The 17,653-nt window shown below is 37.8% G+C and overlaps 1 protein-coding gene across 1 annotated transcript; it reads right to left on the reverse strand.

The window, feature by feature from the left end:
* Positions 1-721: 721 nt before the first annotated feature.
* LOC129108381 (rhombotin-1-like) lies at positions 722-11,476 on the reverse strand. Its single transcript, XM_054620169.1, has 5 exons — positions 11,111-11,476; positions 10,366-10,579; positions 6,115-6,240; positions 5,676-5,784; positions 722-1,400 (listed from the first exon to the last, which is right to left on the reverse strand). The coding sequence occupies exons 1-4, from the start codon at positions 11,130-11,132 to the stop codon at positions 5,679-5,681; spliced, it is 468 nt and encodes a 155-aa protein (XP_054476144.1). The 5' UTR covers positions 11,133-11,476; the 3' UTR covers positions 722-1,400; positions 5,676-5,678.
* Positions 11,477-17,653: the final 6,177 nt, after the last annotated feature.

Raw genomic sequence — 17,653 nt, forward strand, 5'->3', positions numbered from 1 at the left:
GCAGTACTTCCTACTTCATTTTTGGGGCTTTTTTTTTTTGTACTTTATCCAGAATAGCTTTTGTTCAGAGACGATAGCTTTCAAAGTTTCTTCATTGTAACCTAGTGAAATGTTTTACATCAATTTACATGCAGAACAGTTTTTACTATATGATGGTTTATATTATTTTAATTAGATACAGGCAGATATACTTTAACGTTGCCTTCTAGTTGATGGTTAACCATTTAAAATGTGTGCTTTAGGGGTTGTGCGACGTCAGACTGCTTCTTCGTGAAGTCTTGCTAGATGTATTGGTTGTGCCTTTTCCAGTAGGACACTGAGTTGTTTTGAATGCAGCAATAATTACACTACATGTTTGCATTTATTTTGTTATTTTCACTGTCATGTCTTGTTAGCGGTCTCGTGACCTCTTGATGATGAGTCAAAGCACGTTGGTTATCCAAGTATCAATAAATGATTTTTATCTCACAATCAGAGGATGCTCTTCAGACTGACAACCAACTTCCTCTTAAAGTAAGATGGACAATATTCTTTTTGCTTTTTATAGTCTCATTTTATCAATATTAATACATTTCTTGACAAAGTGCAGCACTCTATTTTTTCCTTATTGTAAGCACTTTACTTCACTTTTGTTTTTGAAAAACCATTTCAGACGAATCATTATTATTAAACATCTTTCTAAAATGTCTGGAGGGGATGTTTAAATGACTTCCTCTCACACTGATTTTCAGGACTCTCAGTTCATAAATAATGAGCACACAAACCGAAATTAAAATTCAGTTTAATTAGTCAAGAAACGAAAAAAAAACAGCTTGAGATCAGTGTGAAAACAAAACTACTGTGGGGTTTTTTCTTCCAAGCATCGCTCAGTTCCATCGAGTCTTCGTAGAGATGAAGGAGAAGCAGTCGATCCTTCTTAAACCGTATTTGCAAAAAGGTTTCAGTTAGTTTTGCGGCTTCCTAAATGCCAGATGGGCGAGTTTCACCACAGAGGACGGTTCAGCAACTGCCGGGGACATTTTGACAACTCAGTATTTTCTGTGATGGATGAATTGGTTGATGCTTTGTGTGGCCTGATTGGCTTCCCTCCATCCATCTAGTATTTCAAGTTTGGTGAACAGACTCTTCAAATTATTTGTTGAATGTAAACCAAGAAAGAAAAAAAGGTGGGCAGAACCATAAATATCCTTCTGACAGTTTCCATTTTCACTTCCTGGTTGATCTCTGGTCCGTCTGACCAAAATGTTCAGGATAGTTTCCACACAGCTCTCTATAATAAAGAGTTCAATCATTGGAAACACGTCCCATCAGTGTTGTTTCAAAAGTCTGAAACAGGAAGCTGATGAAGACGCTGCTGCTGTGAGTTTCATAGTCCAACTGGCTCACAGTCCTGTCACGATCTGCAGAAAGAGAGAAGAAGAAAAATATGAAACAGCTCCAGCTCGCTCTGTGGTGCTTTTAGACGTTCAATAAAAAACATATGATCAGCATATCAGCAACAGTATAATAACAGTTTGAAGGAATTGTGGTTTATAATGAATAAATCGTTGTGTAACTGGCTTTAAAAACATATTTTTCTCTTTTGGAAAACACACTGAATACAATTGCTTATTATATTTCAAAGAGTTTTACAAGTTAAGGTCAAACATAAAGTGTAACTGAAGACATATGGAAGTGAAACTGCATATTAAACTGTATTGGTGTTTTGAAAATCTCTGTTGAGCCTTAATGTTTGCACTAATCTTTGCAGAAAATTATTTTTTAACTACAGTGAACTACTGCTGTGAAGCTACAGTCAGTCATTCCCCTTGTACATTCTGATGTTTGTTAAGACTCTTATCATTGTTTTTATTCATTCAACTTTTGTTGCTTTTCTGGTGATTATTCATGTTTATGTAATTGATTTCAATGAGACTTCCAGACTAAATCAAGCTATTATCTTGAATCACAATTCAAGAAATAACTCTGTATTTATATGAGAGAATAAAGTAGATTATTCTTTGAGATTAAAGTGGTAAATTTCAAAGAAAAACTCAAATTTACAAAAAAATACCTGAACATTATTTGAGACTTTAAAGTCACCAATTTAAAAAGAGAAAAACAGTTTTGTTTTGTTTTGTCAAGGAACAACATCGCTCCTTTTTTACAAGGTTTGATCAACCTCATCACAGCACAGACGTCGCCATTAAACGCTGCAGTAAAGTAAAGTGCAAAATTGATTAATTATATTTATTTAAGTACATAAAAGAACACAGAAAAAATATGTGTATGTATTACTTTTTAACCTACAATGGCCAAAATCACGTCGCACAAATTAACTTATAACTTATTAACTTGTCTTTACTTTTAAAGGATAAGGCAGTCATTAGTCTATATTTTTCCAGAAGCACATTTTCTGCTTTACACCAAATTTGAAATTCTAATAAAAACATCTTTTTGCAAATAACTACACACGGTTATCTACATCAGACATTCAAAACTAAACGCCTTTGTGTCACTGATATACTTTCACTCAATTATAAATCACCTGCCGCACCTGTGAAAACACCCGTAACCAATTAGAGCTAAAACTCTATAAATAGAATTCGGGTTTGCTCTTCGGCGTGAACAACAATGGAGGCCAAATCTGGAGGGGGAGTTTGTTGAGAGGAACTAATTGTGTCTGATTTATTCACATAGCATTTGTGTTCACATAATTAATTTACAGCATGCTACAAACACTCTAGATAATAGTGTTTTATAAAGCATTGGAATAAGCCATTTATCTGGTGTTTGTTTGCAAAGTTGTAACGCAGAAATACAATTTATTTAGCAAAATGTCAGATATTTTGTGTTTTGTATATATATATTTTTTTTTATGTATGTATAGAGTCTTGTGTTTTGACAAAGAGGGTGCTAGTTTCAGAAATTGTGTTTTAGGAATTGAAAATAAGCTTTAAGTGCATTTCCCTGTTTTCACTTCAGTATTCTTTGAGTTGGAGAATAATAACCTTGACTGTTTTTGACTGATATAATGCAGCATAATAATACAGGTTAACTCAGTGGAGGTTAGTGTGTTGAATAGAAGCAAAATGTCATTCATTGAATTATGTTTCAAAGAATGCAATTTCACTGAATCAGATTTTTTATCAGCATTATTTTTGTAACTTTTTATCCACTTATAACCCTTTGCGTGTCAGACAATTTTAATTCTACTACTATATTTAGGGTATAAATTCAAGAGGGGAGAGAACCAAATACACATGTTAGAAACAAGTTGTCACATCTGTAAAGTCTTTGACAAAAGTTTAAATAAATCTATAAAAACACCAACAAAGCTGTTTGGGTCTAAAGAGAACAGTTAGAAAGAGTTCCAGCATCTGGAGGCCAGAAAACCTTCAACGTAGCCACATTTATAAAGTAGACTCCCAATGTAATGCACTCCAAACTAAACACACAGCAAAAGACATTTGGAGAAGAAAATGAGAGTTTCAGAGTTGGTCAAGTCCTCAATTGTATCAAGATCTTTGGATTAAAAAAAAAAAGGGGAAACGATCTCCTAAAGTTCTTTCAAAATGAGCTAAAAAGGAACCAAAATTGAAAACCTCTCCATTCCCAGAGAGCATCAAGTGTCCAGTGCGGCCAAGTATTTTATGGTCTGTAGTTGTAGTTAGTATCGTAATTATAGGTTGAGCTGCTGGGTATGTTTTTGAAAACAGAAGCGAACCTTGAAACCTTCATAACTGTGGATTTTGTGGCGTCTGCTGCTGCACTTGCTTTTTAAACTTCTCTCATCTGCCCTCAAAGCTGAAACCCTATGCTCACGCCCATCGAGAGGCTCAATAAAGGATGAGCTCGGACTCCCACAGGATTTTATTTGTCTTCTGTTTAAAGCTTTAAAGAAAGCCCTCTGGATGTGTTCAAACCTGCAGGCAGCTCTGTGGCCTCCGATGAGAAGCAACTGTTTGAAAAACCTGATTTAAATAGAAGAAACTGCATATTTCACACTTATTGAGTTTAACCTTTGAGGAGCAGCAAAAGAAAAAAGGACAAAGACAAATATCTGAACTTCACAGGTCCTGTTTTCTCGGTTGATAAGACGATTTTGCTTTTGAAGCAAACTACAGCAGCAATGATGAAGCATCTAGTGTCGTAAGTCTGAAGTTATGTCACCTCGTTCTGGTTGTAATTAGGTTCAAATACCATCAAACAACCATTAACCTGCCCAACATAATGATACTAATTATATGTTAATCAAAAACATTATGCTTCACAATCTATTTGGTCTTTCCTATTATTCTACATTCAGAGCCAACAAGCCTGGTCTCCTAAAAATCACGTTCCATATAACAGAACTGCATCGTCAACTGTGGGGAAACGTATTCTCTCCCAGAATATGTTTGCTTTAGCACAAATATGTTTCTAATCAAAGTCCGAGAAATCCACATATTGAGGAGTTTGGTGTGGATTACGGGTCAAACAATTTCAGGACTTTCACTCAGGAGACCTCTGGTAGTGTCCCTTGTGACACCAAACTTAGTTTAGTTTACTGTAACTTCAATAACATAACAACATCATTCATTTTAAGACAAACCATGATGTTTTTTTCTGCTGAACCTAATCAACTAGTTGTGATGCAGGTGTTTAATGTTTTCATCTTTGGTGCTGAGCTGGCTTACATGTAGTTAATCAGAGGTTTGAGTTGATATGATACCAATCTATGCAGTTAATGCACCTGAAAACCAAAACAATGAGCTAAAAGAGGCTTAAAAGCTCTGTGGAGGTGTGGAGTTGGGTAATTATCGTGTATGGGTTTCCCCTTTTATAGAGTCATTTGATTAAGTGTTGATATTTTAAAATATTCAGTAGAGATTAAAGAATAAAAATGACATTACAATAGCCTTAAACAAAGTATCCTCATATGGTTTGTATGATATTTTACAAAAAGTTACTTTCCAGCAAAAAAAAGCGATCAGACATACTTGGTTAAGTTTAGGAAAAAGAACCGGCTTTGGGGTAAAATGTTCATGGAAGAGGTGTTAGTACAGACGTTACCTGACAAATAAATCAACGTTAGCTTCTGGTTTCACACGGGACATGAACAGCGGTCTCCTGAGTGAAAGTTTGATGTTTTTACACCCACTCATCCACCCACACTTCGCCTGTCCTGGCTTACGATTATGTGGTTTGCATGCAAATGAATTACTCGGGTTGCAAACAAACGATAGTGCCTTATTTTTTGTAGTTTTACAAACAGTTTTATAGGAACAGCCTGCTCTAAACCATGTTTTAAATAGAGCTCCTTTATCAGTTTAAACAGTTGACAACCATCTTTTTTTTTGCTGATTTAAAAGGTGAACCTCATTATCCGTTTCACTGAGAGACTGTAAGGAACCTCTCAGAAGTTACTGCAGTATTGTAGGAGACACTTTATAAAGAATGTGTTTAACATGGATTCAATCCATTATCCTAAACTGCCCTCCAACTATATGCATCTTTACTAAATGCTTTATCTACATTTGGGACGATAATGTCAGCAGCATCTGGCTTTTGAAGTCTCATGTCTACATATGGTCATATCTGGGATGAGCTCTGGGAGCTCACTTGAGGATCTTCCAGATATCTCGGCGCATGTTTTAGTTCAAACTGTCAGAGCGGCTGCCCGAGACTGTAATTCATCATCATCACAATATTACCTCTTACTGAGGCTGCCTCTCCGTGCTTCCATTAAGATGGCCTCCTTCATAGTCCAGCTGGCACAGGATCATGTTGTTCTTGAGGAAAAACTTGTCTCCCACGCAAAATCTGCAAAGAGAATATATAAAAAATATGGATCTGGGTCTCGGTTGTTTGCCGGAGCCGAAGTGAAGCATGAGCTCCCGGAGGAGCATTTCAGGCATATTTTTCAGCACTGCTATGATAATCAGAAAATTAATCTTGCATGATTGCTTGCTGATTAACAATCCGAGTAAAATACAAAGTTTTTAACCCCTTCCAGGTTTTAAAACCTCATCACATTCTGATTATAATGCATTGGGCGATGTGCTCATAATGACCGGTGAGCTCACTGGTGCACCTCCCACAGATAAGTCAACTGAATTTGATCTCCCTGGCTAATTGCTCCCCTAATCTTACCTCTGGCGGCAGAGCTGACAGGCGAAGCAGTCTAAATGGTAGACGTTGTCTCTGGCTCTCATCACCATCTCAAAGGCAGGGATCAGCTTACTGCAGGCTGCACAGTTCCCCGTCACCCCGAAGAGCCTGCAGAGGGGAAAAAGGGCGACAAGCAGACCTGTAGTCTGGACGCACTTAAGATACATTTCAGCTAAGAGCAGAAAAAAAAAACACTGGAATAATAAAAAAAGAACACAAGCTTGAAACATTGTTCAACAGGACCATGCAGCTGACTCTCATATGTTGCTCAATCATGCAGCTTTTTTGCAAATAATAATGTTTTAAAGTGATTAACTGCACTGCCTTTCCTGCAGAATATTTGCTGGTTTATTGCTGCTGCAGCGCTTCCATCATATTGTATGGATTCTGTGCGTAATTAAGAGCAGCCAGGCGGGAGGAAACATTCCCATCGGCCTCCTAGATGTTATTCTGAGTAGGAGAAATTTCTAACCGCATACTGAAAGATAACTGCAGAAGTGTCAACAATCTCGATCCAAAAGAAAATGCAAAGCTGCTATCGTTGGCAGTTAAATGTAAGCAAAATACAATAACACTGATATAACCAATGTTAGCTATGCTCTCAATGACAATACTGACATGCTGATGTTTAGCAGGTGCAATATTTATCATATTCATCTAAGTTTAACATGCTAGCATTTCCTAATTTGCATTAAACACAATGCAGGTCTTTGGTCATAACCAAAAGTATTTAAATGTTTCCCTGAGGGCTTAACGATAAAGGGAAAAGTTGAAGGATTCGTTCCTTTGGGGAAATTTCCAAGCAATCCATCTGGTAGTTGTGGAGGCATTTCACTCAACACCACAAATGTCAACATTATGGCGGCGCTAAATAACAAGTCAGAGGATCGCCAAAGTCAGTGGGATTCATCCTCTGGGGAACATGAATGTTTGCACAGAATGGCATGCGTATTTATCCAATAGTTGTTGAGATCTTTCAGTCTGCTGTAGCCTGTTTATAGGTAACACCTAACAATACGGAACACAACATTACGAGACAAGAAACAAGTGACAAATCAGGATCTAAGTGACATATAATAAAAATAATCATAACTTGATTTATATAGCACCTTTCAAAACAACTGGAACAAAGTGCTTCACTAACAAGGACAAATGGAAGAAAGGAGCAATCAAATACACAAAACTAAAATAAGACATAAAACAGCAGAAGAAAAAATCCAGCCAAACAATTTAAGGAAAATAGCTGCGACTAAATGGACTATATAATAATGTAAATATGATATCATACGTTAAAGAACAGACTTTGAGGAACTATGTTAATACATTTGTGTCGACATTCTGATCAACTGTTTCTAAATATAAATCAGCAACAGAGCAGCACAAAAAACACATTCATACGCAGAGATACCTAAGAACTAATCCTCACATACAGTTCCATTACAAAGCTTCTCATAGTCTGCTCTTCAGTATCTCATAACTATCTGTTTTGACCTAGATACAGAGTTAATCAGGAACTTCTTATTAGGGTTTCATTAATTACAATTTTGCAGCCGATGTGTTCCTAATTCATTTTTTTGTATCTACTAAAAAATGTGCACAGCATTCATCTAGAACTATGTTAAGAAAAATTGTGGCTCAATTTAGTTTCCATTGATGTATATGTTGTGATGAATGGCCTAGCGATGCAGCTAGCCATCCATTTTCATCCGTAGAGCAGGAACACTACTTTTTTTGTTTTTTTTTATCTCTTAAAAACAAACCTCTGTTGTTGCTGCAGGAAACATAAAGGCTTTAATAAACTGGATTTATAACTTGAATAACTGTTGCATTATATCAGCTGCTGATAAAGGGCAAGAAAATGCAGATTCACCAATATGAAAATGTTACTTACTTTAAGAGCCAGATTGTGTTTTTTTATGCCTCATAGGACATAAAAACTGACTTTATAGGTAATGACTTGAATCAATCTATAAACTAATAATTTATCCGTCACGATCTGAACTATGTCCTCATTCTACCTGAGAACAAACCCTGTGTTGTTTTTAAATACTCTGTGACTCGGTGCTGACCAGCAGCAGATTGCTTCACCTCTCGTTCACCTCTAACAGAACGAACAAACGGCTCCCTAAGAGCCTGACACACATGGAGATAAGTTGCTGCTGCTGATTTCCATATTCCATTAGAGGCCAGATAGAAAAAGGAGGTTTTGGAGAGCAACAGCTATGAAAAACGACATCCGCAAAAAAAAAAAAAAAAAAAAAAAGGGGAGGATAAGGGCGAGCATGTGTCTCCCAGAGCTTCACACGATATATAAAAAAGAAAACGTCATCAAACGAGTGACCAACTCGGGAACAAAAGCGAGTCCTAATTAACCGAATGTTCTGATCTAACGAGCCTGAGTCCTGAGCAGGCACCTGGTGGGTTTCTTTTTTTTTTTTTCTCCTCCTTAACGAGGCAACGGAGCTCAATGCTAATTCTCTACTAATGGTCCAATTAAAAGAAATCACATGGTTTTAATCCTGCTCTTCAAAGGCTTTTTGGTCTGCACCCTCACAATGATGAGGAAAACAGGAGGCAATCTAGCCAATTTAACTGTCAAAAGGGGTTTTGGTCTCTTAAGTGCAGCGCAGCTAATGAGAGACTTAGCTCCAACCAAATCCAGCTGGATTGTACATGAGACTAACACATGAGTTCAGCAATGTGGCTGAGATATCAGGAGTTCTCCTGCTGACCTGACACCAGACGTCGTTATTTCAGGCAAGAAAATGGAGGTTGTATAACTCTCAGAAGGGCCGTTTGAGCCGAGGGTTTCAGGTTTGTTTGGAAGTGATTCATGGTCAGAAGACTGTTTTTAATCCAAAGTGTATTTTAAAACATACTTATTCATAAATTCATCGTGTCTCGATCCACAGGCACCAAAGGGTCGGGTTCAGACCAGAGCTGCTCAGCCAGTATGAAAACATTTATCCCTATCTGAAGAGTGTTTGAAGTGTTATAAACCTCCTGCCCCATTACATGGCAGACACTCTAAGTACAAGCATAGTAGACACTTCACTTAACTACTTAAAGCAAAAGCAGTTAGTTTATTCGCTTTTCCTGCCAAAAGTTAGGAAAATGATACCTCTAAATATGTGGCTGGAGCCAGGAGATGAGTTAGCTTAGCATAAAACACTGTAAACAGAGGGAAACAGCTAGCCCAGCTCTCTCCAAAGCTAACAAAAGTCACCTACCAGCACCTCTAATGCAATATTAGCATTGCATATATAACTAATGAAATATTTATGTATTTATGTGTTTATGTTGTTGGTTTAGAAAGTATAAAAATGACAATTCAGATACGAGACTCTGATCCAGGACAAAACATATTCTGGCACAAACTTTTCTAACAAGGCAACTTGCCAATAGACAGAGCCAGGCTAGATGTTTTCAATCTTTATGCTAAGCTAAGCTAACCGACTGCTGGCTCCAGTTTCATAATTACTGTTCAAACATGAGAGTGGTATCAATCTTCTTATTAAATCATAATTTGTGTTACTCTGTGCAAACTTCACCCTTTATTTTCTCATTTCTTCACTGTTAAAATATGTAAAATTTGCATAAATGTTCACTAAGAATGTTAAGTGACCAAATAAATAAAACCCTTTTCAGGTTCAGTAGAAGACGGAAAACTATGTGTCCACTAAAGACTTTTAATTCACAATCTCAAATCCCAATGCGATGACTCAAAATTCACTAAAGTAGCTCATCCAAACAGGTACGGGTGAAACATGCTTGGACGTGTTTTGTAATATTTCTAAGAAATACGACACACCTTCTGTGTAGTTTCGACTGAAAGCTTCACTGAATCCACCTAAAGGTTCTGCAACATTTTAATCTGGGTCATTTATGCAGTCAAGAGGGATTTTGAAAAGCAAACTGCTTCGTTGTTTCCTCTTGTATGATTTATTGTATTTGTGCATTTCTCAGATAAAATCACTTGTGTCCACATCTGTCCTACTGGTATTAAAAGAGGCTTCTCAGATTCAAGTTATTACCTCTGTTCCAACATTCTATCTGATAAATTATCATTGTTTTATCCTGAGTGGATCTACAGTCTGCCTCAGCTCTTTCAAAACACTATACATGATTAACATACTGCAAACTCTGCACCTGACAACAGTGTTTGCAGGGATGATTTGCCTTGTAGCTGCATATAATGCATTCACATTCTAGGTGCACCTGTAGAGGGCTTACCTCAGGTAGTCCCTGCGGCACAGGATGAGGTTGGCCCGGGTGTAGAGGGTGGAGCCCACCCGGCCCAGGCGGCAGTCGCAGCAGGCACACTTCAGACAGTCCTCGTGCCAGTACCTGTCCAGGGCCTGCAGCATGAAGCGGTCCCGGATCTTCCCGTTGCAGCCGGCGCAGCCCCTCGGCTTCTCTCTGGACTGGAGGGACACGAGGGACACACCTGGCAGGACGAGGACAGGTAGACAGAGAGACAGAGACACAGGTGAGGGTTAAATTAGAGAGCTGGTCATGAATGTTACCTGAATTTACACAATATTGGAATACTCCAAAGGCATCAATACTGCAGATAAAAGACATATCATTGGATCATTATACATTTACTGTTGAATATAACACACTACATGTGAATGTCAGTTAATTATTGATCTATTAAATCCATATATGCAAAATGTGATCTCTTTTAAGAATATAATGTTGGTATAATGTCATTGTAAGGCACATAAAGTGATGTTCCTGTAATAATACAACAGTAGTTTTCTGATAGGGAGGAGGAGCCAACTTCATCATTAATCATCATAAAAGTATTTCTTAAGTTTGACATGATAAATCTGCTCTGCTATCTTTAATTTAAATGCATTTCCTGCTGCACAGTCGCACACCATCCATCTCAAAAGCCTTTTTCTGCTCTCCTGCATACATAGAAAATAGAAATACACATTCACGTTGGAGTATCTTAATCCTCTGTACTTACTCTCCTCCTTGTCCAGCACCATCCTTTTCTGGAGAAAAACAACAACAATCCAACAACAAGGAGATCCTCAAGATAAAAAAAAAAAGAAAAACCCTGAAGACTGATAATAAACACAGAGGGCTTTGACACAGCCGCTCAAACTTCAGCTCCGCTCCTCATTACCGTGAAGAAAGCCCAGAGAAACAGCCATCGAGTCGAAATAATAGCCCCACGGATGGATGAAAACAGCGTCTCCTGGTCTATATAAGTATATATATATATAAATATCACCCTGTCCTTCAAAAGAAGAGTGTCTGTGTGTCTTATCTCAGCTGATGTCAGTGCATAAGCATGTTCTGTCTCTGCACAGGCTGCTGCTCTCAGATGAGCTCCTCTGCACAGACTGAGCCTCCTCACAGACCTCCCTCTCTCTCTCTCTCTTTCTCTTTATCCCTCCCTCTCTTTCTCTCTCTGCAAAAAAAACAAAAAAAAAAACTCCCACAGTCAAATGGCTTTTTTCTTTTTTCTTCTAAAACGCTGCGTGCTAATTATATAAAGTCATTATGCTCAGATCTGATAGTAAACCCCCCCCTCTCTGAATCTGAATCAATTATTCAATAGACAGTCACACACCAGGACAGCCCGGGCCTGAGGTGTTTTAGAATGAGCTTATTCAACTCCAAGGACACCAATTATCTCCAGGGCGCCCTGTAGTCAAAGCACCGGCTCCTCAGCAGATGCGGCGCCACTGAGGGCAAGTTTGTATGTGACATATATTCAGTTTATTCTTGTGCACTTGTGTGTTTTTATTCAGTTTATTCTTGTTATTCTTGTTATTCTTGTGAACTTGTGTGTTTTTATTCAGTTTATTCTTGTGAATTTGTGTGTTTTTATTCAGTTTATTCTTGTGTGAACTTGTTGTTTTTATTCAGTTTATTCTTGTTATTCTTGTGAACTTGTGTGTTTTTATTCAGTTTATTCTTGTTATTCTTGTGCACTTGTGTGTTTTTATTCTTGTGAGTTTATTCTTATTTATTCTTGTGAACTTGTGTGTTTTTATTCAGTTTATTCTTGTGAACTTGTGTGTTTTTATTCAGTTTATTCTTGTGATTGTGTGTTTTTATTATTGTGCACTTGTGTGTTTTTATTCAGTTTATTCTTGTTATTCTTGTGAACTTGTGTGTTTTTATTCAGTTTATTCTTGTGAACTTGTGTGTTTTTATTCAGTTTATTCTTGTTATTCTTGTGAACTTGTGTGTTTTTATTCAGTTTATTCTTGTTATTCTTGTTATTCTTGTGAACTTGTGTGTTTTTATTCTTGAGTTTATTTTTATTCAGTTTATTCTTGTGAACTTGTGTGTTTTTATTCAGTTTATTCTTGTGAACTTGTGTGTTTTTATTCAGTTTATTCTTGTTATTCTTGTGAACTTGTGTGTTTTTATTCAGTTTATTCTTGTGAACTTGTGTGTTTTTATTCAGTTTATTCTTGTGAACTTGTGTGTTTTTATTCAGTTTATTCTTGTGAACTTGTGTGTTTTTTTTCAGTTTATTCTTGTGAACTTGTGTGTTTTTATTCAGTTTATTCTTGTGAACTTGTGTGTTTTTTCAGTTTATTCTTGTGAATTTGTGTGTTTTTATTCAGACACTTTTAAAGACACTATAAAAAACACCAAGAAGCAGTTAATGTCTGTAATATTCTAGGATAATTCTAGGAATATTATAGCGATATAAACTCTATATAGGACTAGTAGTTTGGTTGGGTCTACTATACTATAAGCAGGTAAGTAGTAACGACTCACTTCATGTATTTATACATTCAAATTCATGTGAAGTCATGTCACAATAATGTTTGTTAATGAGCTCCCCTCCATGTTACCTGTAGGTCATGTGTCAAAACTGCCAAAGAGGAAGTGAAGGTAGAGAGGACTTGAGAGAGAGGACTTGGACCGTACCATTCTGAATAAAGTACAGAGGGGTGTTCTCATTGTTTTAGGGGATTGTCTTTTTAAGTACCTTAATTGATCTTTATTGTTAATATTTTTGTGTTGGGACAATTATAACAATGATTTATTTCCTGTTTTTACTTAAAACTGTTATTTTAATTGTCATTATTGATTATGGACTAACTTTGGTTTGTCTGGAGGAGGAGCTTCCAGTTTAAGAGCCTAGTAGTAGCTTCTCAGGGGAGTTCTTTATTCAGCTGAGGTGCAGACAGACAAAAGGTTGTTGCTAGCTGCCAAACAGCCACGGGCCTAGACTAACTTTGTTTGTTGACTGAGAGAGAAAGTCTTATGTTGCATTTCACTTTCATATTTGTGTGTCATTTTTTCCCCCCACAATCTTATTAAAACAAGCCTGAACTGCTTGATAGCTTTAAATAAACATACCAGGTGTCGGCGACTCAGACCTCCGTGTGTATGCATCACACTGTCGTCAAGATGACGTACACAGTTTGTTCGCTGAGAAGCATACACACACTTCGTTAGTGAGTTGACCCTGAAACCCCAAAAAGAAAAAGGTTAGGAGTTCAGCGTTCTGTGATGTTAATGACTGTTCTGATGTTGATGGCAGGGTTTGAGAAGACCTAATTTTGGCAGCACATTCAGATGTTAGACTCTTCCTATATGGCTTTAAACCTATAGGATCAAGTAGTGTTGCAACGGACATGATGCTCATCGACTGCAGTGTGTGTAGTCTCTCCCACGGCTGCACCATAATAAGTTCTCCCATTTCCCCCTGTCACTGCAGCTGCTGGGTTTGCAATGTCTTCCTGTAGCACAAGCAAGTTAGTGGAACCAAAAAAACATATTCTCCTCTGAGAGCTCCACGGTGGCATAGTTAAAGGACGACAGCAGAGAAAGGCACCTGCTAACACTGGATGAATTAATTAGATGTCAAAGCTGCCCCTCTGGGAGACTGCTGTTTGTGTCCTATGCTAAACAAAAAAAAACTAAAAAAAAATGACATTTTGTCATTAGTCATGTGAGTCGTTAGTGTCCTTAGTCACATGAATCTCGTGAGTCGCCAATCAGGTCAAAATCACACAGCAAGATCTTAACTTTCCCCTGAACCAGTCATGTGGTTTGGTCGAACAGCGATGGGTCTGACTAAGATATTTGTACGTGCGAAAGTACTGTACTTTAGTACAAGTTGTAGGCACAAATATTGTACTTTTTACTCCACCACATTTATTTAAAAACTACTTCCTTTGCAGATTCTAAAAAAAGAATACAAAAACATAAATCATTCTTGGCCATTCTGCTTAAAACTTTTGTATTTTCACTTGTGTAAGATTTTGAATGCAGAACTTCTACTTAACAGAATGTTTTGACACTGTGGTATTGCTACTTTTACTCAAGCAAAAGACCTGAATACTTCTTCAAACATTGTCTACCAGGCCCATGACTTATAGTAGAGTGATGATACAAGTCCTGAATATTTTAAGAACACTGCAGATGAAACCAGCTGTAAAGTTCTATAATAGACCTACCGCAGACCACCAAGTCCTTGTAGTATTATTAGAACATTATATGAATAGCATGAAATCTAAATAGCCTTGGAACTCACTGTTGCACGTCACTATATTGAGGATTTAGTAATCAAAATACCACAAAGTATGCTAAGGTCATTATTTAAAGTTAATCTTGAGCACCACAGACACATCATCAGTCCCTGCGGATAGATTATTGGAACATTATAGTGATTTTCATTGGGATGGGATGGAGGGGGGTTTCAAGGCCAGTCCATGAACAACACTGCAGCCTGCCTTCCAAACAGATCACCCGGACCTAAATCCTCCTCATTAGAAGCTATGGCATAAACAACTGTTCTAACATGGCCCCTGGATCAGGTCACACTAATTAACCAGCACCATCGACCGACAATTCCCTCATTATCCGCCCTCTCATCTGATCGCATATAGGCCGTCAAGACAGCTAACGATCAACCGACTAATTAATCAGTTGATGAGGTGCAAGTGAAGCTCCGGGTTCCCTCTTCATTTGCGAGACACATGGGAGCTAATTAGTTCAATTATTAATGCATCTAATTAAATAGTTTCTCTGGGTAATCATGGTTGAAGTCTCGTCCTCAGTCGGCTGCGGTGATAAATGGATCCGCGCTGCATTAGACCCCTCTTGTCCTTTTTTATTTTGACGTGCTTAAACTCCAATGCGTTGCCTTCGCCTCGCCCTTAACAGTACAGGCTATTCACAGGCCCGGACCCCATTAGGCTAATTGCGCTAAAAGCAGTCTGTGGCTGACATTAAAGGTGAGCTGTGGTTTGAGCTCTAATTAGCAGTCTGTGAAAATAGGAAGCTTTTTCTTTTTTTTTTTTTTTTTTTGAGCCATCTGCTGCAGCTTGCCTCACCATCATGTCCTCTGTGTGAAAAGGGCAGAGACAAATTTAGGCAGTGTTTTCTGTGGAAAGGGCTGTTTGTCAGATATAATGCCACGAGAGGCCACACAGCACAGTTCAGACAGTAACAGCTGGATTTAGAGGTGGAATACAAGAGAACCGCTGCAGTTTGTGGCAGAAAGGCCATATGGTTTGGCATATGAAAAAACACAGAGCTCCTGCTTCTTGACAGATTGGAAAGAGAACAACTGTGTTATTTATACCATCTATGTTTACTTTACATTCCCATTATTTTCCAACACATGCCTTATTTAGATTTTCTCTCTTTTTGTAACACAAGGAGTAGGCAAACTTAGACATGTGCCTCCATTTGTAAGCAGCAGCTTAACCAATGGCCCTCTAGTGGAAAGTATGCAAGATTATCTTTTGGTAATGTCAAAGTGCCCTCTCATCGGCATGCCAATAGTTCGCTCCGTCATTGTCAGTTGATCCCTCATTATTTTAACAATGGTTTAATTAACTTTTTTCCCCCGTCCGCATTCTGCAAAGACAGGCCCTACTCTGTATTTGATTGTCTTTTACTTGTTACCTTCTTCGCAGAATTTCTTCCATTTATTGCTGTGAACAAAATCAGTAGATAGTCTTCAGCTTTCTTGTAATGTGATTTCATATATAATTACTTGACCTGATTATGGGAGAGAAATGTTTCTTAAAATGGGGATTCAAATTTTCAAGAAAAAGTCTTGTAATTCTCTTTTAGAGTCTGATTTAGCCTCAAATCACGCTTGCAGAAACGAACAATGACACATGCTTAGCGATTTGTTAGGTTAGGCAAGAACACTACTTGGTGGAGGTTAGAAAATACATCACGGTTTGTTTTAACAATAATGTAATGTAAGAACTTAACAACGCAACGTGAACAATGCGTAACAACGTAACAACACAACGTGACGTAACAACGTAACAACGTAACAACGCAACGTGACATAACAACGTAACACAACAACGCAACGGAACAACATAATGTATGTTCACACAAACCCAAACAGCGGTCTCCTTGGTAAAAGTCTTATGTTTGTTGTTTGCTGAGGCTGAATGAGTTTGGTTCTATAACAGCTGAGCAAACTTAATCTGCTGATGAGAACAAGAGAGTACGAGACTCTGTTAAAAAGGTCAATATGAAGTGCCAAGCCCTGTCAGTTAATTGATTGGAAGCAAGGATCCCTAATGCAGCGCTGATATGAGATATGTCATCTTTTGCAAAACAAAAATAGATAAGGAATCAAAGAAAACATGATCAAACCGAATTATGGTAAAACATCCCTAATACTGGAGTCTGGATAAAATGTCACCATATGGATCTCTCTAAATGGAGATTAACAAGGCCTCATAACATCATCAGGAAGACCAGAAATTGGAGCAAAACACAGATGATTAACACACTTTAACATTTACATATAAGCGTCATTAGCAAAGCGCTTCACCAGGGAGGTTTCTCTGATTGTGATGGAGCTGCACCTGAACTCCCAAGAGGTCCAATCACCAGGGAGGAGACTATTTGTTCAGATCCCTCAGCTGGCTGGGAAAATCTGGGAAAGAGAGCCAAGTGTTTACATGTCGCTGTGGTGCCTTTGAGCAAGGCATGTGCCATTCAGATTAACCAGTGGAGCTTCTTTGTGGTTGTTTTGGGGCAGTTGGGATGGATGGTAGAAGACTCAAGATAGTTGTATTTCCTCATGTTAGGGTTAAAAACACTCTGCATTGAATGTTGACATTTAATTTGTGTTTAATTATGTTGGCTGACGTGACATGACCATGTTTGTTTATTTTTTCAGGATTTACACATTATTAAGCTCCAAATCTGATTTATCAAAGTTGTCAGAAAGATCTAAGTTAAGATGTGATCTCATATATAATTTTTTGCCCCTCGACTCATTCATGGCTTATGGAGTCGTGTTTGTTAAAGGCCACTAAAAACTATTACTATTATTCTATAAATAACAAACGTGATTTTTTTTCAAGAAATCACCATCCTTATGTAAACATACTGTATGTAGCGAGCTACACAGCATATTGTGGTTTGTGGACTACGAGTTTGAAGCCAGAAGTTCAGCATTTTGGCCGTCGCCATCTTGGCTTTTTGCAACCAATGATCAGAAGTTATCATATTTGGACTGCTTAGGATTGGCGTAGAGATGCATCATTTG

Source organism: Anoplopoma fimbria, chromosome 19 (assembly GCF_027596085.1).
Source record: "Anoplopoma fimbria isolate UVic2021 breed Golden Eagle Sablefish chromosome 19, Afim_UVic_2022, whole genome shotgun sequence".
Taxonomy (NCBI): Eukaryota; Metazoa; Chordata; class Actinopteri; order Perciformes; family Anoplopomatidae; genus Anoplopoma; species Anoplopoma fimbria.